This window comes from Microcaecilia unicolor, unplaced genomic scaffold (genome assembly GCF_901765095.1).
Source record: "Microcaecilia unicolor unplaced genomic scaffold, aMicUni1.1, whole genome shotgun sequence".
In the NCBI taxonomy this organism is placed as follows: domain Eukaryota; kingdom Metazoa; phylum Chordata; class Amphibia; order Gymnophiona; family Siphonopidae; genus Microcaecilia; species Microcaecilia unicolor.
In genome coordinates, this window is record NW_021963068.1 from 206,015 (window position 1) to 230,319 (window position 24,305).

Sequence of the window (24,305 nt, forward strand, 5' to 3'; positions counted from 1 at the left end):
AAAGGTAACCCCACATGGGACATTTTCCTAGGAAAATTTTCAAAGTGAATGTCTATGCACACATTTACTTTGAAAACCCTACAAAGTCTGCAGAGTGAAAAGTACATATGTACTTTTCATCAATGAAGTTGTAAAATTACTCCTGAAATATAAGACATTTATATATTTTTGCTGTTATGTTCATGTCTTTCTAATAAAAACAATTTAAATATAACATGTTTATATGTCTCCATGTAATTTACTGTACGGTGTTCTAGTCTTGGCAGCATAAAAATGCCCACATGGCAACTGCTTCGAACTGGAAATGCCAAGGACTAGTAGAGGAATGGGGGGAAAAAAAAGAAATGTAGCTAAAAAACAGGCCTTGTGTAGTAAATATCACTTGAATTTCAAACTACCTGATTTTGTTGGTCAATATATGCTCAGTTTACAGTCCCCCTTATAAACATTTTGAACTTGTACAGTGAATAGACTATAAGTGACATGATTTAACTGAATTTGTCTAAGAAATGGGTGTAGTCATTAAGCTGCATCTGCTCTGTTAAGGAACTTTTTACTGATCTTACAGTTCTGCAGAAAAGTCATGCTCACCTACTTATCCCATCAACATGATCTGCAGTGATAGTCAACATCAGCAAATATCAGAAAGAGATACAGGGGCAATTCTATAAAGTGAGTGATAATAATTACATGCCAAATAAGTGCATAAATAATATAGCAAAATTATGCTTAAGTGCTATATTGGTAAACATGCGCAGATTTACCATCTTACATTAACACATATTTGACAGATGGGTGCCAAGTGTGGGCAGGGCTCACAATTAGACAAATAACTTGTAGAATGCTACAATTTATCTATCTACACCATTTAGGTATGAACACTTACATCCGCTCTATGGCTAGCCTAAGTGCTTGCGCTTAAATTATAGGAGTGTATTTCACCTGTTATGCTAGTATTTTATAAAGGAAATTAGGTGTCTATATATAGCTACAGCATTATAGAATTAACTTCTCCCTCTTCTTCCATGGCTGTGGGCATCCTCCCCAGAATTTTCTCTAGGCTTTTCCTGGAGAGAAGCCTGGGAAGGACAGCCACAGCACAGATTGGGCTAAGAACCCTGGGGCACAGACCCCTAAACAAGAGCCAAACACTGGCCACAGTATATGGCACAGAAGCCCATTTTAAATTCATAATTACATTTTTTTCATTACCACTCAAACCATGACATACACCACTTTAGTGCATTGGACTCCTGATTCAAGTACCTTTGCAGAAACACGGCTGTGTCTAATAGTGCTTCTCCATCTGCAAGTGTTGACTGTCTGTGACTTTTACCTTCGGTTTACAGCAAACAGAAGTGTTTATGATCATCTTTGGACTCATATTTTAATCACTTATTTATTGCTCAAACTGTTAAGTTTACGTAGTGGTGAGTCAACCTAATGACAAATGTAACAATTCCAAGACTTGTGGGTCATGCATACCTGCAGCTCTTCTAAGAAGGGAATCTCGTGGAATAACTACTGGCTCACTCTCTTCAAGATCACTTTCAGATTCTGCATCATCATCTGACCATGGATTTCGCTTTTTCACTTTCTTTCCAGAAGACTTGGAAGACTGTGGTGTTCTTCTTACTCGGGTCCCTAATCAAGATACATTGTTTAGAAATGGAAAGAGGACCAACAGTTTACATGTAACATCTTGGAAGAAAAGTTTCCTATACCATTTCAAGTGAAAACTTCAGGGTTAATCACTTTCATAACCACTTAATTCTCAAACAAATACAGTTTAAAGGGCACATAAAATTCAGAGGTGCCAAGCTAGAAATGTTCAAATATTTAATATGGGTGCACTATTTAACATTATACAAGTAAACAGAAAAAAAAAATTTTTTTCAGCTTTCCGAACTCTTCTTGGTCCTGTACACACCTTGATGCTTTTTAACCACCAATAGAGTCTATTAAGGCGTTGCCATTAAAGCATTCTGATCTCCATCCAGGTTATGTAGGGGCCAAGGCAGCATATGTTTATTTAGGGCCTCTTTTACAAAGCCACATGGTAAATGAGAGGAAGCCCATTCAATTCCTATGGGCTTCCTCTCATTTGCCACATGGAAATCGCTAGTGAGACTTTGTAGAAGAGGCCCTTAGTGACAGAGGGCATGGTTGAGAGTTCAAAAAATTACGACTGAGCTTTTTCTACTTTGCGAACTCAAAGTTGAAATTTTCTACAGTGGTATGCAGTGATAAAGTACATTATACACTCTAAATGAAGAAGAAATACATTCTCTCAGATTTGGAGTTTTATATTCTCTTTCGTTCTCTACATAGATAAAGAGATATCTATCTATACACTTACACACATATCTAGCTAGCATATAAAACTCAAAATCTGAGAAGTGTACATTAAAGTGTACAGCGTATTTTCAGAGTGCATATCGTTGCTGAACATTTCAACTTTTTTGAGTTGGCAAAGTAGAAAATCCTCCGTCATTATAACTAAATTAACTTGTTTAGTTTCTCAGCGAGAAAACATAAGAAATGCAATGCTTTATTAGACCAAATAGTACACTTAGCCCTGCATCCTATCTCTAACAGTGGTCAATTTGGGTTACTTGAATGTACCCACTAGATCCTAATAAGGAGATCCACTATATGCTGATCATTTACAGAATTAAGAGGTTAACAGTTCACACATTCCACAAACTGAATATCTAAATCTGCTACAGTTAAGTCTTAAGGAGTACTTTCTAGCCTTAGTACTACTGGAAATGGAAAAACCAAGTTACTTACCTTTAGCAGGTGTTCTCAGTAGACAGCAAAGGGTACACTACTGACAATACCTGCATATGAAGCTACTCCAGTTTAATGATGCTAAAATCTTTTAATCATTGTTTATCAGATTGGAAGACTAGGCAAAAGCTATACAAAAAGTGTGTCAAAATATTGCTGGAAAAAATGAGAACCAATGCAGCAACAAAGTGCAGAATCTGAAGCCCTGATTTTTGAGACAGACTTAGATTTTGTTGCTATCACGAAGACATGGTTAAATGACTCCCAATGAAGCCATACCATACTATAATCATTTTTAGGAAGGATAGTGCTGGCCAAAAAGGTAGAGTAGCAGGACTGTATGTGAAAAACAATATAAAAGCAGCTGTAATTCAGGGCAACTGGGATAAAGAGGAAACAGGATCATCTTGGAGATAGAAGATGGAATCTTTGTTCACTTGGTGTCATCTACAGAACTTGATACAAACGGAAAATCTGGACAAAGATCTCCAAAGGCTGGAAATGAAAAGCGAGGTGGTGTTGCTGGAAGAATTCAACCTGCTGGATGCAGATTGGAGAGCTCCAACTGCAGAATCGCAAAGAAGTAGAGAAATAATGGATGCCTTTCAAACTGCTTTCCTCAGGCAAACGGTGACAGAACCCACCAAAAAAGGGGTGATGCTGAACTCATGCTCACAAATGGGGAAATGTGTCTAATGCCCGGGTGGGTGCCCCCCTGGGCAGTGCAGCAAAGTTACTTACCTGAAGCAAGTATTATCTGAGGACACAGGACAATCATTCTCACGTGTGAGCGACGTCATCCACAGAGCACAGTGTGGAACTGCAGCCCAGCATACTATTTCTTTAAGGCAGTGCTCCCACTACACATGCGTGTGTTCCTTCAAGCCTAACTTGCAAGTGAAGGAACAGCAATACTACTACTACTACTACTACTACTTAACATTTCTAGAGCGCTACTAGGGTTACGCAGCGCTGTACAATTTAACAAAGAGAGACAGTCCCTGCTCAAAGAGCTTACAATCTAATAGACAAGTGAACGGTCGGTCCGATAGGGGCAGTCAAATTGGGGCAGTCTGGATTCACTGAACGGTAAGGGTTAGGTGCCGAACGCAGCATTGAAGAGGTGGGCTTTAAGCAAAGACTTGAAGATGGGCAGGGAGGGGGCTTGGCGTAAGGGTTCAGGAAGGTTGTTCCAAGCATAGGGTGAGGCGAGGCAGAATGAGCGGAGCCTGGAGTTGGCGGTGGTGGAGAAGGGTACTGAGAGGAGGGATTATCCTGTGAACGGAGGTTACGGGCGGGAACGTAAGGGGAGATGAGGGTAGAGAGGTAGTGAGGGGCAGCAGACTGAGTGCATTTGTAGGTAAGAAGGAGAAGCTTGAATTGAATGCGGTATCTGATCGGAAGCCAGTGAAGTGACCTGAGGAGAGGGGTGATATGAGTATATCGGTTCTGGCGGAATATGAGACGTGCAGCAGAGTTCTGAACAGACTGAAGGGGGGATAGATGGCTAAGTGGGAGGCCGGTGAGGAGTAAGTTGCAGTAGTCCAGGCGAGAGGTAATGAGAGCGTGGACGAGAGTTCGGGTGGTGTGTTCAGAGAGGAAAGGGCGAATTTTGCTGATGTTAAAGAGGAAGAAGCGACAGGTCTTGGCTATCTGCTGGATATGCGCAGAGAAGGAAAGAGAGGAGTCAAAGATGACTCCGAGGTTGCGGGCAGATGAGACGGGGAGGATGAGGGTGTTATCAACTGAGATAGAAAGTGGAGGAAGAGGAGAAGTGGGTTTTGGTGGAAAGACGATAAGCTCGGTCTTGGACATGTTCAGTTTCAGGTGGCGGTTGGACATCCAGGCAGCAATGTCGGATAAGCAGGCCGATACCTTTGCCTGGGTCTCCGCGGTGATGTCTGGTGTGGAGAGATACAGTTGGGTGTCATCAGCATAGAGATGATACTGGAAACCATGAGATGAGATCAGGGAGCCCAGGGAAGAGGTGTAGATTGAGAAGAGAAGGGGTCCAAGGACCGATCCCTGGGGAACACCAACAGATAAGGGGATGGGGGTGGAGGAAGATCCATGAGAGTGAACTTTGAAGGTGCGGTGGGAGAGATAGGAGGAGAACCAGGAGAGGACAGAGCCCTGGAACCCAAATGAGGACAGTGTGGCAAGAAGTAAGTCATGATTGACAGTGTCAAAAGCGGCGGATAGATCCAGGAGGATGAGGATGGAGTAGTGGCCTCTGGATTTGGCAAGGAACAGGTCATTACAGACTTTAGAAAGTGCTGTTTCTGTCGAGTGAAGAGGGGCGAAAACCGGATTGAAGCGGATCAAGGATGGCATGAGAGGAGAGAAAATCAAGGCAGCGGCTGTGGACTGCGCGCTCAAGTGTCTTGGAGAGGAAGGGTAGGAGGGAGATGGGGCGGTAGTTGGAGGGACAGGTAGGGTCTAGTGATGGTTTTTTGAGGAGTGGCGTGACTACAGCATGCTTGAAGGTGTCGGGGACAGTTGCAGTGGAGAGAGAGAGGTTGAGGATATGACAGATGGAGGGGGTGATAGTAGGAGAGATGGCGTTAAGTAAGTTGGTGGGGATGGGATCAGAGGAACAAGTGGTGCATTTTGAGGAGGAAAGAAGGCGGGCGGTTTCCTCCTCGGAGATATCAGGAAAGGAGGAGAAGGAGGTCTGGGTTGGTTGGTTGAGGGAGAGGGTTGAAGGGTGAAGAGGAGGAGGTGGCTTGGTAGTGAACTCAAGGTTGATCTTTTGCACCTTGTCGCGGAAGTAGTCAGCCGGTGATTGAGGAGAGAGTGACGGGGGGGTGGGAGCGGAGGGCACTTTGAGGAGGGAGTTAAGGGTGGCGAAGAGACGACGAGGGTTAGAGCTGAGAGAATTAGTCAATTGGGTGTAATAGTCCTGTTTGGCAAGGAATAGTGAGGACTGGAAGGAGGATAGCATGAATTTGAAGTGAAGGAAATCTGAATGGGTGCGAGATTTCCTCCAGAGGCGTTCAGCAGATCGGGCGCAGGAGCGAAGGTAACGGATGCAAGGGGTCAGCCAGGGCTGGGGATTAGTACGCCTTGTGGGACGGGAGGTGGATGGTGCAAGGGTGTCCAGAGCAGAGGAGAGAGTGGCATTGTAAGCGGAGACAGCCTCGTCAACAGACTCGGAGGACATGATGGAGGGGAGGAGATTAGAAATACTAGATGATAAGGTGGGAGGGTCAATAATCTGGAGATTCCTGGAAGTAGTGGTTAATGTTGGGCGGGGCTGAGGGGGAGGGTGAAGAAGTGTGAAGGTGATCAGGTGATGATCAGAGACAGGAAGAGCTGAGGTGTGGAAATTGGAGGGTGAGCCGGAAGAGGAGAGGACGAGGTCAAGGCAATGGCCATCACGGTGAGTAGGGGTGGTGGAACAAAGCTGGAGGTTGAAGGAGGATGTTAGAGTGAGGAACTGAGAAGCGTGAGAGTTGGACAGGTCATCAACGTGTATGTTGAAGTCTCCGAGAATGAGGGATGGAGATGAGGGTTCAAGAAAAACAGAAAGCCAGGCATCGAAGTCGGTGAGGAAGGAAGGGAGGGATTTATCAGGGGGGCGGTAAATGACTGCCACTCTGAGTGGCAACGGGTAGAATAGACGGATGGAGTGGACTTCAAAGGATGAGAAGCAGTGAGACTGTGGTAGGAGGAGGGGTTGGAAGCTACAGGAGGGCGAGAGTAGTAACCCGACGCCTCCTCCACGGCCAACTAGGCGGGGAGTATGGGAGAAGAGATAGCCTCCATGGCATAGAGCCGCAACTGAGGCAGAGTCGTCAGGGGAGAGCCAGGTTTCAGTTAGGGCAAGCAGGTGAAGGGAATGAGAGATGAAGAGATCGTGGGTGAAGGGAAGTTTGTTGCAGACCGAGTGGGCATTCCACAGTGCACATGAGAAGGGGAGGGAAGAGGGGGGGAGGAGGGGAATAGATATGAGATTGGAGACATCCCGGAAACGTTTGCATGGATAGGACGAAGACAGGTGTGGGGGACAATAACATAGCTAACCTGGATTGGCCAACTGTTGGAAGCAGGATACTGGGATAGATAGACGATTGGTCTGACCCAGTATGGTTATTCTTAACAACTAAATACAACTCTTAGGGGAGGTGGAATGGTATTTGAAAATAATTGGCATGCTGTCCTCAAAAAAATACCTGCTACAGTAAAGCAATTTCACTTCCTCCGAGGACAAGCAGGCCATACAACTCTCACATGTGGAAATCCCTAGCTAACAAGCTAACCGAAAAGAACAAGGAAAACAGAGACTCGCAACGACTAGTCCAAGAAAATCAATTAACTTGAAAACATATACACACTGTTGTGAAGGTGCAGCCTGGAAAAGAATAAAACACACCTAGGAAGGTGGAGCTGTATTTCAGACCCCAAATAAATTCTTCAGGACTGTCTGATCAAACCAGCTGTCGCATTGAGTGTTCTGCTCAAGGCAGTAGTGGGATGTGAATGGGTGGACTGAAGACCATGTTCAAGCTTTGCAAAGCTCTTCAATGTAGCCTGAACTCAAGTGGACCATTGACACAGCCATAGCTCTCATATTGTGAGCCTTGACATGACCCTCTAGAGTCAGCCCAGCCTGAGCACAAGTAAAAGAAATGCAGTCTGCCAGCCAATTAGAAAGAAAAAGTACGTTTAAACACACTTTACCAATTGGGTTGCTATTGGTAAACACACTTTTCTTTTGATCCCCATCTTGTTGGGATCAAAAGAAAGAAAAAGATGAATAGATTGTTTTAGGGCCTAGTCCGCGCCAGGTAAAAGGCCACTGCTCGCTTGCATTCCAAGATGTACAGCGAGCTTTCACCAGGATACGCATTAGGCTTGGGAAAGAATGTTGGCAGGTTGACGGACTGATTCAGCTGGATCTCCGACACCACCTTAGAAAGGAAAATAAGAATGTGGAGAACTACTCTGTTTTGATTAATTTTGTGTAAGGTAGTTCCAACTACTAGGATCTGAAGCTCACTGACTCTGTGAGCTAAAGTAACTGCCACCAAAAATAAGACCTTCCAGATCAAGTACTTCAGAGGACAGGAATCTAGTGGTTGAAAAGGAGCTTTCATCAGCTGGGTAAGGACAAAGTTGACATGACACAGGAGGAGATTTGACAGAGTGGTTCTGTCAAAAGCAAACCCCCTAAGAAGTAAACTAAAGGCTTTACAGAGATGGGCTTACCTTCTACATGAGAATGATAACCACTAATTGCACTAAAGTGAACCCTCATAAAGTCGGTCTTGAGACCAGACTCTGAGAGCTGTAGAAGGTATTTAAGCAGGTTCTTTGTAGGGTAAGAGAGAGGATCTAGGGCCTCCTCCACATGAAATAATAACATCTCTTAGTAGAACCCTTTCTGGAAGTCAGCAACACCTTGGAGATATACTCTGGGAGACTCAAGGAAGCAAATTCTATGTTCTCAACACCCAAGCTGTAAGGGCCAGAGAATGAAGACTGGGATGTAGAAGAGACCCTTCATTCTGTATGATGAGGATCAGATACAGTCCAGTCTCCATGGTTCTTTGTAAGATAACTCCAGAAGAAGTGGGAACCACATCTGCCTGGGCCAATACAGGGTGATCAAAATCATGGTTCCCCGGTCTTGACTTTCAATAAAGTCTTTTCTACGAGCAGAATGGGACCCTTCCCCCCCAATGCAAGAGGAAATCATTCAATGCTAGTCAGTCGTGTGACCTGAGCCTGGCCTGAAGCAGTACTGAGGGACCTTGCAATTGTAACGAGTGGCAAAGAGATACACTGGAATGCCCCACTCTCGGAAAGTCTCCTGCACCACCACTGATGAGAGACCACTCATGAGGCTGCACTACCCTGCTCAGTCTGTTGGCCAGGTTGTTGAATTTCCCAGCCAGATATGTGGTTCTGAGATGTATCCTGTACTGGACAGTGCAGCTGAATATTCTGACTGCATCCAAACACAGAGTATGATCCTGTACTCCCCTGTACCTTCAGAGTACATTCGCATGGATCTTCTACCACCCCCATCCCGCTCTCTGTTGGAGTTCCTCAGGGATCGGTCCTTGGACCCCTTCTTTTTTCAATCTACACCTCTTCCCTGGGCTCGTTGATCTCATCTCATGGTTTCAAATATCATCTTTATGCTGACGACACCCAGCTTTATCTCTCCACACCAGACATCACTGCAGAAACCCAGGCCAAAGTATCGGCCTGCTTATCCAACATTGCTGCATGGATGTCCAACCGCCACCTGAAACTGAACATGGCCAAAACCGAGCTTATTGTCTTTCCACCCAAACCCACTTCTCCTCTCCCTCCACTCTCTATTTCAGTCAATAACACCCTCATCCTCCCCGTCTCATCTGCCCGCAACCTCGGAGTCATCTTCGACTCCTCCCTCTCCTTCTCTGCGCATATCCAACAGACAGCCAAGACCTGTCGCTTCTTTCTCTATAACATCAGCAAAATTTGCCCTTTCCTCTCTGAGCACACCACCCGAACTCTCATCCACTCTCTCATTACCTCTCGCCTTGACTACTGAAACCTACTCCTCACTGGCCTCCCACTTAACCATCTATCCCCCTTCAATCCGTTCAGAACTCTGCTGCGCGTCTTATCTTCCGCCTAGACCGATATGCTCATATCACCCCTCTCCTCAAGTCACTTCACTGGATTCCGATCAGATACCGCATACAGTTCAAGCTTCTCTTACTAATCTACAAATGCACTCAATCTGCAGCCCCTCATTACCTCTCTACCCTCATCTCCCCTTACACCCCTACCAGAAACCTCCGCTCACAGGACAAATCCCTCCTCTCAGTACCCTTTTCCACCACTGCCAACTCCATGCTCCGCCCTTTCTGCCTCGCCTCACCCTATGCTTGGAATAAACTTTCTGAGTCCATACGCCAAGCCCTCGCCCTGCCCATCAAAGCCCACCTCTTCAATGTCGCTTTTGGCACCTAACCATTATACCCCTATTCAAGAAATCTAGACTGCCCCAAATTGATTGACTGCACATTTTGTCCTTTAGATTGTAAGCTCCTTTGAGCAGGGACTGTCCTTCTTTGTGAAATTGTACAGCGCTGCGTAACCCTAGTAGCGCTTTAGAAATGTTAAGTAGTAGTAGTAGTTTGCTGATAGAGCTCCAGGTTGATCTGTAAAGCCATTTCCAGAGCTAACCATGAACTTTAAAATGTGAAGCCCATCCAAATGAACTCCCCACCCCAGACTGGATTCATCCATCATCAGCACCTTCTGGGGCTGATGAATTTGAAATGGTAGTCCCAAGTTCAAATTGGATCAAATCGTCCACCAGAGGAGGGATTGAGCCAGCTCTGGGGTTACTCAGATAACATCCACTAGGATCCCCATGGCCTGAGACCATTGAGAAGCTAGGGTCCACTGGGCAGATCTCAAATGGAGAAGTGTCATGAGAGTGACATATCCAGTAGAGGCCATGTGGCTCAACAACCTCAACATCTACAGATCCGTGACCTGCTGGCTGCTGCAAACCTGAGTGGCAATTAGAGTGTATGTCCATGCCTAAGGGAGAAAGGCCCACACTTGAACTGTGTCTAGCAGGGCTTCTATGGACTCCAATTGCTGAACTGGTAAATAAATGGAACTTGGAGTAGTTGATAACGAACCCTGGTAGCTGCAGCACCCAAATAGTCCTCTGCACAGACTCCTAAGCACCCCTCCTTTGATGTGCTCTTCACCAACCAATCATCCAGTTAGAGAAACACATGGACACCTAAGTCTGTGCAGCGATGCTGTGATTACTGCGAGACATTCAGTAAATACCCTGAGAGCTGACGCAAGGCAAAACAGCATAACACAGCACTGAAAGTGATGTGTCCCCAGCCAAAATCTGAGATACTTCCAGTTACTTACAAGTCAGAGAAAGTAACTGCAGGCATCCTTTAAATCCAGAGAGCATAGCCAATCTTGTTCCTGAATCACTGGGAGAAGGGAGCCTAGAGAAACTGTAGGAGCAAAACAAAGATATATGGGATTATAATGCATGGCACTATCCAGCATTAATAACCTGCTTTCAAAAATCCAGGCTCAAGCTAATTCCACTTTTCAATGCAAAGCCTATTATTTGCTGAAGCTGCGACCTTGCCAGAACAGCCAAGGCCTCTTGGAATTACCCTTGAAGCCAGATAGACGCTATGGCTAGCAGAATTGCACATTGTTTATGAAATCCTGGTCCTTTGTGTCATTGTCCTACCGTGACTGCTCCTGGTCCAGCACACTTCTCTGGTTCCACTAGTCACAGACCTGATAAGGTGCTGACCCCACTCTGTGGATTCTCAGAGGCAGCATCCTAACACACCCACACACGCTCTTCCCTTGGGGAGTGTGTGCATGCTGCAGGCCATTGGATTGGAGCTGACAGCGGAAGGTCAGAGAGGTGTGTCTGGACGTAGTCGGGGAAGAGCATTTTTAAGGAAGCTCAGCCCCGATTCCAGTGTCTTCTCAACATTTTTGCCTTGTTTCAGGCAGCCTTGGTTCCTGAAGCCTTGTTCCTATCAGCCCTGCTCCTGCGAACCCTGTTCCAGAGGGCCTTGCACCTGTTCCTGGTTCCTGCCAGAGCTGTGTTCCTGGTTCCTGCTCCAGTTAAATCCTGTTCCTGGTTCCAGTCGAGTCCTGTTCCTAGCTCCTGTTTAGCTAAGCTTTGTTCTTGGTTCCTGCTCAAGCTGAGTCCTGATCATGGTTCCAGCTAAAGCCAAGCATTGCTCCTGGTTCCTGCCTAAGCCCTGTTTCTGGCTCCTGATGTAGTCTCCCTCCTGAGCTCCTACCTGGCCTAGCCCCAGAGATCTAGCCATACCAGCTTCCTGCTCTCGTTTCTCTAGGTGGACTTGGGGTGATATGTCTGCCATAGACAGCCCTTTGACTGTGGTCCAAGAGCTTACTAACCTGAAACTCAACAGCTTGCGAAGACCATGAGATTGACAGAATCACCAGCCTTACAGCTGCTACAACAGCTTGCTCTCCAACTACAGCAACTCTCTGGAGCCATACAAACTCTGACACATCGCATGGACACTCTTCAAGGACTAGACGTAGCACTAGAAACAGTCGTTCCTCCGGCTGCTGAGCCTGGATCGACTGCTTCCCAAGGACGTGTAGGTATTCGTGCCACCCCACCTCCTTGCTTCGATGAAAACACTAAGACTTGCCAGGTATTCCTAAATCAGTGCCAAATCATTTTCGAATTACAGGCCAGAGACGTTGTGTCAGATAGAACCAAGGTGGCCTCTCTCATTTCCCTCCTTACTAGTCTTGTGCTGGCCCAGGCTTCTCCTATTTGGGAGAAAAATGACCCCACACTGAACGACCTGTCGGAGTTCCTAATCCACTTTTGGAGGATTTTTGAAGAGCCAGGTAAGGCCACGTCAGCGGCCACAGAACTGCTGAATCTACAGCAGGGCTCCCAGACCAAAAGAGACTGCACCATTCGCCTTCATACCCTGATGTCAGAACTGGAATGGAACAATGAAAGAAAGGGGTGTCCTCTTCCATTAAAGATAAACTGGCTGGGTGTGAACTCCCCACGAACTTGGATGACAGAATTCTCTTATGCACACGAGTGGATATTCATTTCTGGGAACAAGCCCTGGAGCATCAAGCCAGCCACAGACCTGTTTGCTTGGCCCCTACATTCCTATTGTAGAAATATGGTATAGCCAGAGACCCCCACTGGAAGAGTGGGAGGTCAAACCTTAGAGCTCAGGCTATTAGAAACTCTGGCCAAGTCAAAAATCTGATGGCTAGTATGGCTAGGAGCTTGCTGGAAAAGCATGGCTTAGTTTTTAGCCCGGATTGAGGCCTAAATAATATAAATTGGAAAAGTTTGGTCAAGAAATCTAAAAACAAAATGGAACCTGTAGCTACCAAATGGATTCCCTTATTTCTGTATCTGAGTTAGAAAAAACTTGTTTTTCTGAAGATAATGCCAGGTGCAAGAAAATAGGGAAGTAACAGTTGAGATAAAGGAGGGGCTCTTTCCTGAGAGCATCTTGTGGTTAGCTAAGAAAAGTGGTAAACAACTTTAACATGGGAGCCAATGTAGACCCATTAAGTTGAATGGAAGGAACAGGGTATAAAAGGAGCAGCAAATCTGGGTGGGGTGAGAGAAGTTCCAGATGCCATCCAGAGATGCTACCAGCCAGAGCTGAAGTCAGATTGATGTTCCCGATTGCCTTGTATTGCCTTGGTAAGAAATAAAAATATATCTTTGCAATCTATCTTTCCTATCTCTTTCTTATACAATATTTGAAGTGGTAATTAATCTCTGGGGTAGAAATGGGTATAGGCAGGTGCTTATATTTTCCTCCACCAACACAAGAGTCTGATGGTCACTGATAGCCTTTAGATGGATAGGATCAGCCTTCTTGGAAACCTCTCTGGTACGTGGCCAGCTAGGCAAACTACCAGAAGGGATCCATGGGGAATTTACCCCTAATAAATTCACTATGCAAATCCACGACATTCTCCGCACACTCTTCTCCTTCTAGAAATAACAAGAAGCCCATGCAAGTGGCTCTGATGGGGCAATCGGACCATGAACAAAAATAGAGAAGGGCACAGAATTTGTGCCTATATTGCGACAAGAAAAGACAATAGAGTGGAGGAGTGGCCTAGTGGTTAGGGTGGTGGACTTTGGTTCTGGGGAACTGAGGAACCGAGTTCGATTCCCACTACAGGCACAGGCAGCTCCTTGTGACATTTAACCCTCCATTGCCCCATGTAAGCCGCATTGAGCCTGCCATGAGTGGGAAAGCGCGGGGTACAAATATAACAAAAAAAAAAATATGCCTGCTGATGCCCAAAGAAGCTGGGAAACGCAGGCCTAATCCTGGCTGGGGAGGCAGGACTAGGACCTTTATCATGAACTACCTCCACTCAACTACTAGTTCCAGTCACTACTGACTTGGAACCCGAATTTTTTCACTGAGGCACTGATAGACTCCGGAGCGGGTGGTAACTTTATTGATGGGGCCTTGGTTTGTCATTACTACATCCCCACAAAAAAGCTACCTCCACATCTTCCAGTATCCTCGGTCTATGGGTAGATCCAGGGGATGCTTGAGACCAAAACCCTCCCGGCTCTGTCTTCGGGTTGGGACACTAAACAGAGAAGCCATATCTCTATATGTCTATATGTTATACAGTCAGCCATGAAACCCGTCATCCTGGGGTCTGGGTCTCCCCTGGCTACAACGGCACTATCCCCAGATCGACTGTACACAAGGTCTATTAACTGCTTTGTGTGCCCCGTGTAGAAGATGCTGTTTGGACTCGGTCACACTTCCCAAACACTAGAGGTCGACCAATCCTTATCATGGATCTACCAAGACTTTGTAGGTATCTTCTCCAAGCAACGGAAGGAGACTCTTCCACTCCATTGGAATAATGATTGCCCCATTGAACTTCTGCCTGGGACAATGCCTCCCAGGGGCAGGGTTTACCCGCTCTCGTGTCCAGAGACCGAATCTATGTCTGCATATATCAAAGACAACCTGCAATGGTGGTTTATACAGCCCTCCAAGTTTCCGGCTGGAGCTGCATTTTTCTTTGTGGGCAAGAAGGATGGGGAACTGCGCCTGTACATCGACTACCGTGGCCTAAATGCTATAACTGTAAAGAACACATATCCTCTACCACTCATCTCCAAATTGTTCGATTGACTTCAGGGGGCCTGTATCTTCACCAAATTATATCTGCGAGGCGTATAAACCCTCATCTACATCATGGAAGGAGATGAGTTGGAAAACTGCCTTTAACACATGGGACAGACACTATGAGTATCTGGGTCATGTCTTTTGGCCTTGCAAATGCTCCTTCCAGAATTTCATTAATGACATCTTTCAGGATCTGCTGAACAAGCGTGTACTCATTTATCTGGATGACATCCTGATCTTTTCCCGATACCTGGAACAGCACAGATGGCATGTCACCTACAGCAAAACCAACTAAATGCCAAATTGCAGAAATGTGTTTTCGAATGCATCGAGCTGCCATTCCTGGGGTACATTATTTTGGACCTGGGGGCTGCAAATGGACCCAGCTATCTGCTATTCTCGAGTGGCCCCAGCCAGTGAGTCACCGTGCCCTCCAAAGGTTCTTGGGCTTCACCAATTATCATCGGCAATTCATCTTGAATTACTCTACCATTGCAGTGCCTCTGACTGCCCTTACCCGGAAGGAGGCAAACCACCGGGATTGGTCACCTGAGGCTACAGATCCAGTTGACCGCCTTAAGCAGGCCTTTACTACTGCTCAGAACCTTCAGCATCTGGATCCTGAGAAAAGGTTCTACGTTGAGATCGACATTGAATAAAGGCTGTTCTCTGGATTGCACATCGCTTGATGTGCTTTCCACCCCCTTCTGTTTGTTGCTTTGTTTTGTGGAGTTTTGTACTTCCCATCCTTTGTTAGTAATTTTAGAAAGCAATTTCCATGACCAAGTGTGTTTTATGTGTGAAAAAAGGTTGTAATAAAATCACTTGGGTGAAAATGTGAGTACAAGTATACAATCCAGCAAGAGTACGCACACTTTTATCCAGAACATGCATGAACATTCTTGGGGTGTAGTTTGAGCAGAGTAGGGGTGGGTTTCCAACATTCATGTGTACTTTGTAAAATATGTCCGTCCCCACCTATCCTCAGGGGCAGGGGAGAGATGAGCATGGTTGCGAAGGGGGAGGGGAGAAGAGGGCGGGCAGGCCAACTGAGACGATGGGAGCGGGAGGACAGAGGAGAGAGGAGCATGGATGCGAGGTGGGGGGGTCAAGGAAGGGAGAGAGGGGAATTGCTGGATAGGGATTAATGTAGGGTGACAGAGGAGCATGGATGGGAGGGGCAGGGCTCAGGGAGAGAGGGGAATTGCTAGATAGGGAATTAGGGATGAATGGAGGGCACAGAGGAGCATGGATGGGAGGGCAGGGCTCAGGAAGAGAGGGGAATTGCTGGATAGGGATGAATGGAGGGGACAGATGGGCATGGATGGATATGGATTGCAGGGCAGGGCTCAGGGAGAGAGGGGAATTGCTGGATAGGGATGAATGGAGGGGGCAGGGGACAGAGGAGCATGGATGGGCATGGATTGGGAGGGCAGGGCTCAGGGAGAGAGGAGAAATTGCTGGACATAGAGGGGAGGGAAAAGAGATGAAGGAGATGAAATGAGGGAAAAGAAAGAGAGGAGAAAAACTGCACATGGATGAAGAAAATAGGGAGAAGCTGAGGACCAGAAATGAAGAAGAAAGGAGGAAAGGAAAGAAATAAATGGAAAGGAAGCCCTGGAAATGGAGTTAAGAGGACAGATAGCAGCAGAATCAGATACTGGGCCAGCATGATCAGAAAAAGAAAGTCACCAGACAACAAAGGTAGAAAAAAAAATCATTTTATTTTCATTTTAGTGTTTGGAATATGTCCACTTTGAGAATTTACATCTGCTATCTTATTTTGCAATGTATAGCAGTTTGTTTCTAAGAATATTGCTGACAATTCCTGTCAGTGTGGCAAGTGGTGAGCGATCATTTTCACGGGGGGGGGGGGGGGGGGGGGGCGGGGGCGCCGCCACCAACTGATGGTCTGCAGGGGGGTGCCAGAGACCCTAGAGGCACAGCCCTGTTTGGAATGTGAGGACAGTGCCGCGCAGACTTTTACAGTCTTTGTCCTGCAAATGACAAGACGGATTCGGATAGGCTGTAGTGGGCTTTGACTGCAAATACAGTAGTTGGAACATAAGGACAGAGCCGGGCGAATTTCTACAGTCTAAGTCCCAGAAACACCAAAGAAAGACTACGATCAAGTATATAATATTATGCTCATTGTTGATTTAATCTTGAATTGATAACAAATATGACTGTTGGGCAGACTGGATTGATCATTCAGGTCTTTATCTGTTGTAACTTACTATGTTACTCTGGAAGTATTGCATAATTACAATAATCATATAGAGACAGAGGGGCTGTGATCAGGCCCAAGGCAGTGAGACAGGACCAGTTATGAATATTTGTTCCAGATTTGTTCTTGCCTGCACATCAAAGTTACTGGGGGCTTTTTAATGGGACATTTTACTAAAAAATACAGCCATGGTGAAATAACCATTTGATTTTGAAAAAAAAAATAACACAAGCAGTGTGTTACTAGAGCATACGTGAAAAAAGTGAAAAATTAAAATCCAGCCAAAAAGATCTTACTATGGCTTACTAAATGAAGTACCTGAAGGATAGCACGACAGTGACATGAAAATTGGGAGTTTTTGTTAAGTGGAAGAATTCTCTTCATTGTGTAGCAGGGTGCATTCTCAACGGCTCTGCAGAAGAGACTGATGCAGGAGAAATGGTGTGCATGTGTGATGAGGCTGCTCAACAGTTTCCAGGCTAAATTTGACCAGTAAGGACCTGCTATTCTGCTTGTTCTCAGAAAAAAAATAAGCATCAACTTCTGTTTGTTTTTATCTATTGTCCTTTAGTTCTTTTAATGACACTTGAAATAGATACTTACTTTTCATTCAAGTATCTATAGTTGATAATGGACTTCAAATTATAATTCATGTAGAAAATTTCTTATGCCTTCTGGTGTCAAAGGAAGAACTGCATGCTAGCTTCCATTTCTCCCTTTTGTAATAAAGGTAACTACTAGTGTCCATCACATATTAGTATAAAAGTATCATTATTAATCTACTTTGGTATTTCAAAATACACTTTAAATCTGTAATCTGTAATCAATTCACAGTAGAAAAATAAATTTGAAAGAACCAAATAAACTACAGGACTATGGATCTCCAAATCAAAACCGACATGTTTAGAATCATGAAATTCGAGATTATAAAAACCCAATCCTAACAAACTTCAATGTTTATTGCTGTGTAATGCACATACCAGGCTCCTTCTTTACCCGCTTGGGCTTTGGAGATTTCTGAACAGTTGTGTTTTGTGAGTCATCAGCTCCACCATCAGCTAGCATTCCACCAAATTCATCATCAAATTCCAATTTTATTCCAATAGAATCACTATCAACCTTCAATGTAAAAAAAAGTAAATGCATTGACAGAACTCAATACTTAATGCTAAATATAAAACATGTACAATACTAGAGAAATTTCAAAAATATATTAAATGATCTTTGATACATCTTAAGCTCCATGGGGGTCATTTTAAAAAGGACCTGAACATATAGAAGATTTTATATTCTGAAGTAAAATACAGTTGCATGCAAAAGGTTAGGCATCTGTGGTCAAATTCTCTTTGTTTCTCTGAATTCCACATGAACAGAAACTGACACAACCTCTACATTGTAAAAAAAAAAAAATTAAACATGTTGACTGGGCCATCCCTGCTTGCGGAGTTATCTAGTAGTAGGGAGATCCTGAATTCTCTACAGGGAGAACTGTTCCAGCAAATGGTAACGGAACAGGAGGGACCATACTTGAGTGTGTTTCTGATGTTGATCATTGGATGCTGTGGGTTCAATAGAGGTGGACCAAAGAACTTCCAGCAGCCAGGTGTAAACAACCAAAATTTTATTGACAAAGCACACAAATTGGAAAACCCAACACGAGGCTGTGTTTCAGCAGAGAACTGTCTGTTTCAGGGGTCAAAGTACTCTAAAAACAACAAAAAATGCATGATAATAAACAGTTATATACATATATACACAACAAATAGCTAAAAAAACAATTCTAAATAACAAAATAAAACTAGATACAATCAATAACGCAAAGATACTTTCCTGTAGCAGGTATTCTCCGAGGACAGCAGGCCTTATATTCTCACATATGGGTAATGCGATCCTGCGCTGCCCAGTCCAGAGTTTATAACAAACTAGTAAGAGCCTTGTGGAGAATGAGACAAGCTTCAATGCACATGCGCAAGTACCTTCCCACCCGCCGCAAGAGCGCGGTTACCGCAGTACAATACTAAAGCATGAAAAAAGAAAGACAACAAAAAGAGAACTCCAAGGATAGGCAGGAGGGTTGTGAGAATATAAGGCCCACTGTCCTCGGAGAATACCTGCTACAGGTAAGTATCTTAGCCTTCGCCAAGGACAAGCAGGCCTATCCTCACACATGGAAAATTCCTAGCATCCAGGTTCACTGAAAACCACCACCATTGGTCAATTGGGTCTCGCAACTGTGAGGACATTAAAGAAATTAACCTGAAACTAATACAAACCAAGTGAGAAAGCAACCTGTAACAGAAGAATATGAGCCTAGGGGGATGGAGTTGGATTCTAGACCCCAAACAGATTCTGCAATACTATCTGTCCAAACCGACTGTTGCGTCTTTACATCGGATATCCTGCTCAAGGCAGTAGAGTGATGTGAGCATATGGACTGAAGACCACGTTGCAGAACTGCAAATTTCTTCAATGGAGGCTGAACACAAGTGGGTTACCGATACAGCCATGGCTCTGACACTGGAACGTACCGTTGGCAGAACTGGAAAGAAGCAGAGATCGTGGATGCCTGTCAAGTGCCTTGCACAGACAACTGGCGACAGAACCCATGAGGGAAGGGTTAACGTTAGATCTAGTGCTCACAAATGGAGGCAGTGTTTCCAATGTCCGTGTGGGTGCCCACCTAAGTAATAGTGATCATCACGATATGGCTTGATGTAAGAGCAAAAGCGGAGTGCGGATGCACAAACACTCAAATTACTGGATTTCAGACGTACTGATTTTGGTTAAATGGGGGAATATTTGAAGAAGGAGCTGACAGAAAGGTTAGGGATTGGAGAAGTAGAAGTGCAGTGGTCCAAGCTGAAAACTGCTATAAATATGGCAAACTATCTTTATGCAAAAAGTAAACAAAGAACAAGAGTAACAGGAAGCCTATATGGTTTTCCAAACAAGTGGCTGAAAAAATAAGGGCAAAAGAGGATTCATTCAAGAAATACAGAAGAATGCAAAGAGAAGATCACAGAAAAGATTACCAGATTAAGCTCAAGGAAGAAAGGGAAATACGGATAGCGAAAGCACAGGTGGAAGAAAAAATGGCTAAAGATGTAAAGAGAGGTGACAAGACCTTTCTTAGATATATTGGGGAAAGGACAAAAAAATAGAAAATAAGAACAGCTATGTGGAGAGAGATGAAGATAAAGCAAATAATTCTCTTTGGTGTTCATCACTGAAGAAAATCCTGAAGGACCGCGTTTGGTGGCTGAGGGAATAGAGTGGATATTACTCTGTTCAAGGAAGAAAACGTTTATAAACAGCTTGAAAATCTGAAAGTGGACAAAGCTATTGGGCCGGGTGGGATATATCCCTGGATACTGAGAGAGCTCAGAGAAGTTCTGGCGGGACCTCTGAAAGATTTATCTAATAGACGGGAGAGGTTCCAAGGGACTGTAGACGAACTGATGTGGTCCCTCTTCACAAAAGTGGTGAGAGGGAAGAAGTAGGAAATTACAGGCCAGTAAGCCTCACATTAGTGGTAGGAAAAATAATGGAATCACTGCTAAAGGAAAGAACAGTTGACTTTCTAGAAGACAATGGGTTACAAGATCCAAGGCAACATGGCTTTACCAAAGTAAAATCCTGCCAAACCACTATTTTTAGGCCTTATTAACAGCTTTCGAAAAAATTTAAGAGGTTGTGTCAGCCTCCCTTCACTTAGGGACTCATTGAAATAAACAATTTGGTAAGGAGTATCTAAACTTGTGCATACAACTGTAGGTTCTTATAGAAGTGCCTAGGGTACATGTGCCTAAAACTACTACTACTACTAATTTCTGTAGCGCTACTAGATGTACACAGCATTGTATACATTATATGCAGGTATTTTCTCTGTTCCTAAAGGGCTCACAAACTAAGTTTTAGTGTGTCAATCCTCAAGCATGATTGTGTAAAAAATGAACATTCCAAAAATACGATGCATTTATCTTCTTCTTCTTCTTCTTCTTCTTCTTCAAAGGTCCCTTAATATAAAAACATGTGTCACTTTACAAATCAGGCACAACATATGCCTATGTGCCTTTTCAGCCTAAGCACCCTGTGATAAAATGATCCTCCATAGCAGGGGTAGACAACTCCGGTCCTCGAGAGCCGCAAGCAGGTCAGGTTTTCAGAATATCCACAATGAATATGCAGGAGATAGATTTGCATACCATAGAGGCAGTGCTTGCGAATCTATCTCCTGCATATTCATTGTGGATATCCTGAAAACCTGACCTGCGGCTCTCGAGGACCGGAGTTGCCTACCCCTGCTCCATAGATACATCATTAAAAATTACTATTGGGTTGATCAACTTTTTTTCACAGTTTTACTTCACTTTTTACTATTGGTTGCTTTTGATATGTATTTTAGTAAGGCAATCAGGATAAGGCACCACATCAATGCAGTACATCCACAAAGAATACATGAACTTTTTAAACCTGCTGTATAAGGCAAGGAGCAACAAATCTATGTTCCTAATCAAAAAGTCTTCACACCCTTGTACATCTAACATTCTGCTGTCTAGAAAATACAACTCAAAATGCATGTTTTTATGTCATTTTAATGTCTATTTAATAATGTTTTACTAAGTCAGTATACCGTAGTGGACAGCCTTGGTTGCTGAGAGGGCAATACAGAAGCAGGAAATTAAATTTCAGTTACAAATCTCAAAGAAGAGATGAAAAACTGAATACTAAGAGCAGCAAAGGATTAAGATAGCTGTTTTACAATTTTACCTTCCATAAGCAGAAAATTGACTTTCTTTTCCCAAAAGACTATTTCATTCTTGTTTCAGGATCTTTTATTTCTTCCCTCAAATACATGTACTATCCCTCCTCAAGTCTCAAACAGGCTTAACAAGACAAGCTTAATTAGGAAAATATGATATGGGCAATCAAAATATGACACATTTGTCTTACATGCAGGTCCACAGCATAACTTGGGTAGACCTCATATGCCTCATGATACTTTTTTGTTGTTTTAGCTATCCATGTACTGCAGGAACTCCTTTGGCTGAGAAAGACAATGTTGCGTCTTCAGAGATCTGATCCTACTGTGCTCTCAAATCAACCAGCAGGTATGGCTAGCCAATGTAGTTTCTGGCCTACAGCAGTAACCAGAGACAAGGAATTAATCCCGGGTCTCCGTTCTGCAGCATGTGCAAGAAGAGTCCACTACACACATTCCCAGGGAGATATGTGATCTTTACACTTTATTTTTTGATTTAATGTATTTTGCTTCTCAGTGCATTGTAAATCACCAAAGGTTTACAGCTCCTTCATATACTTTTGGAGGTGACAGATCTGTGCAACTACAGTGAAGTAATTTACATATTGCCCCACATATTTTTACACTTAAAGTTCTAAGGAAAACCAAAAACACCACCCACTGCACAATTTAAAAAATAAACTGAATTTAACGTGAGTGTCAGAACTGGATCAAGTAACTTTATTAAATTATCAAAAGAACTGCACTGTACAAAAGAGAAAGGTCCTAAGGCACTGTGGAACCCAAATGGAAAAACTGCCTTAAAGCAGTCATAAAGCAGATTATTCCACAACACTCCCAAACCAAGCATAAGTTTACAGAGTAAGCATATATAGTTTACTAGTAAAAAAAAAAAAGCCCGTTTCTCATTGAAATGAAACGGGCGCTAGCAAAGTAATCACCTTCTGCCATTAATGTTTTTAAGGGAAGTTCCAGCGTCCCCCCACCCTCCCTCCCTTCAGTTTTCCCTTCTCTGTCTCTCAGCTCTGGTCCTGCCCTCATTTCCTGTTTCTGCAACGGCGGGACCAGAGCTGACAGAGAAGGGAAAACTGAAGTAAGTGCCGAGCCTGCACGCTTTTTACCTTGCGAGGTAAGTCAGGATGACTTTTAAAATTCACAGGGAGGGGGCCTGGAACTGGAAATATAAAATGTAAAAATGCCTCCAGATAGCAAGAGAACTTGATATAGTAAGATCATAACAGATGCCAAAACTAGCTGCTATCAGAGACATGATGAACAAACAACAGTTCCACATACCTTCTTCTTCTTTAGCAATTTCTTGCTGGCATCAGCCTTCATGGCTGATGTAACCTCTGGAACTATTCTTCTCCCAAAAGGTGAAGGCATAGTTTCTTCTAACTGCAGCTTCTTTATCTTGGGTTTTCCAACTTTGCCCTTTATTGCTTTTCCTGCAAATCCTGCTAAAGAGTCTTCTTTTTCTTGTGCTTCCACTCTCTAAACAACAAATACAATTATGTGAAAATCATTTGACAAAATTGGGCCTGATTTATAACAGGACATTTATGTAACAAGTTAAAACAAATGCCTATTTAAAGCCCATTTTATAAAGGCAAATCGAGGCGTTATATACTTTTATAAAATGGGGTCCCAAAACCAGTCTCTGTAGTGTATAAATGCCAACACACACATTCACGCCTGCTCTGAAGCATATACTTGCCTATTTTGTAAAATATGTTGGTATATCTCAACTTTATCTCATCTGCACCCCCCGTTAAATCTAAATGTGGCATGTGTATAAGCACATGGTGCCTTCTAAACGTGTATACCAATATGCACGTATACTACAGGGCAGTTTTATTAAAGGCCTTTTCTACATGTAAACAAGTCTTTACATGTACAAACTTTTATACAAAGGATTTTATTCTGAAATGGTTCTAATTCCACACAAACAGAAAGACTATATAACAAATGCTGTCATTCAAGTTTCTCTCGCTACTGTGGATCAAATATACTACCAACCAGTGCAACAATGCATTAATATTTTGGCATGTCTTGATTGACAGGTTAAAGTAATATGAACTAAACACAGAAAAGTAAACATATCGCTAGCCTTGATTTCACGTAAGAATTCTGGTATCACAAACCACAACATTTTCAGCTTACTACTGGATCCATATTCAAAAGCACTTATGCAGTTAGCACCCAATAAGTGTTGTCTACATGAGATGGTAAGACCAAAATTGAAATATTTAAGTATTTGTAGGGGGGAAGGGGGAGGAGGAGGCAGGGGATATGGTCATTCTAGAGGCAAGGCCAAAAGTTTAACACTGACAAAGTATATATTTTATTTTTAGATGCAACATTAGTTTTCAAGCAAAAATGAAAACAAACAGGTATTTTTGGCTGAAAACAAGACTATCAACACATCTAGCCTGCTACAATGCTTGACATTAGCATGATCTGGATATTTTTTTAATGATCCGCCTTTAACAGACTGTCCATATTCTGTTGTAGGTGAACGTCGAAGGGTATAGAGATGCTGCGCAGCCAAAGCTGGTCAACGTCACGAGTGTGCTTATGTTAAGATGACAGCAAAAATGCACAAGGTATACAGAGATTTTGCAAATGGGCCTCTAGACTCGAGGATGCCCGAGACATAAGATGGTGTACCTAAATCTGCACTACCCAAGCTGCAAAGGACTCAAATACAAATCAACTTATGCATCCAGTTCTTCCTACATCAGCACACAACTGTGGAATGCACTACCAAAATTCCTGAAAACTAAGTATGACCACCTACACTTCAGGAAAACTCTAAAAACTC

The 24,305-nt window shown here is 43.8% G+C and overlaps 1 protein-coding gene across 1 annotated transcript in view; it reads right to left on the reverse strand.

The window, feature by feature from the left end:
* Positions 1 to 24,305, reverse strand: part of LOC115458879 (DNA topoisomerase 2-beta-like) — a 165,979-nt gene that overhangs the window by 128,652 nt on the left and 13,022 nt on the right. The window contains exons 3-5 of the mRNA XM_030188716.1: positions 22,778 to 22,975; positions 17,700 to 17,838; positions 1,486 to 1,644 (exon numbers count right to left, since the gene is read on the reverse strand). Of these exons, the coding sequence (XP_030044576.1) occupies positions 1,486 to 1,644; positions 17,700 to 17,838; positions 22,778 to 22,975 (496 nt within the window). The remainder of the gene's footprint in view (positions 1 to 1,485; positions 1,645 to 17,699; positions 17,839 to 22,777; positions 22,976 to 24,305) is intronic.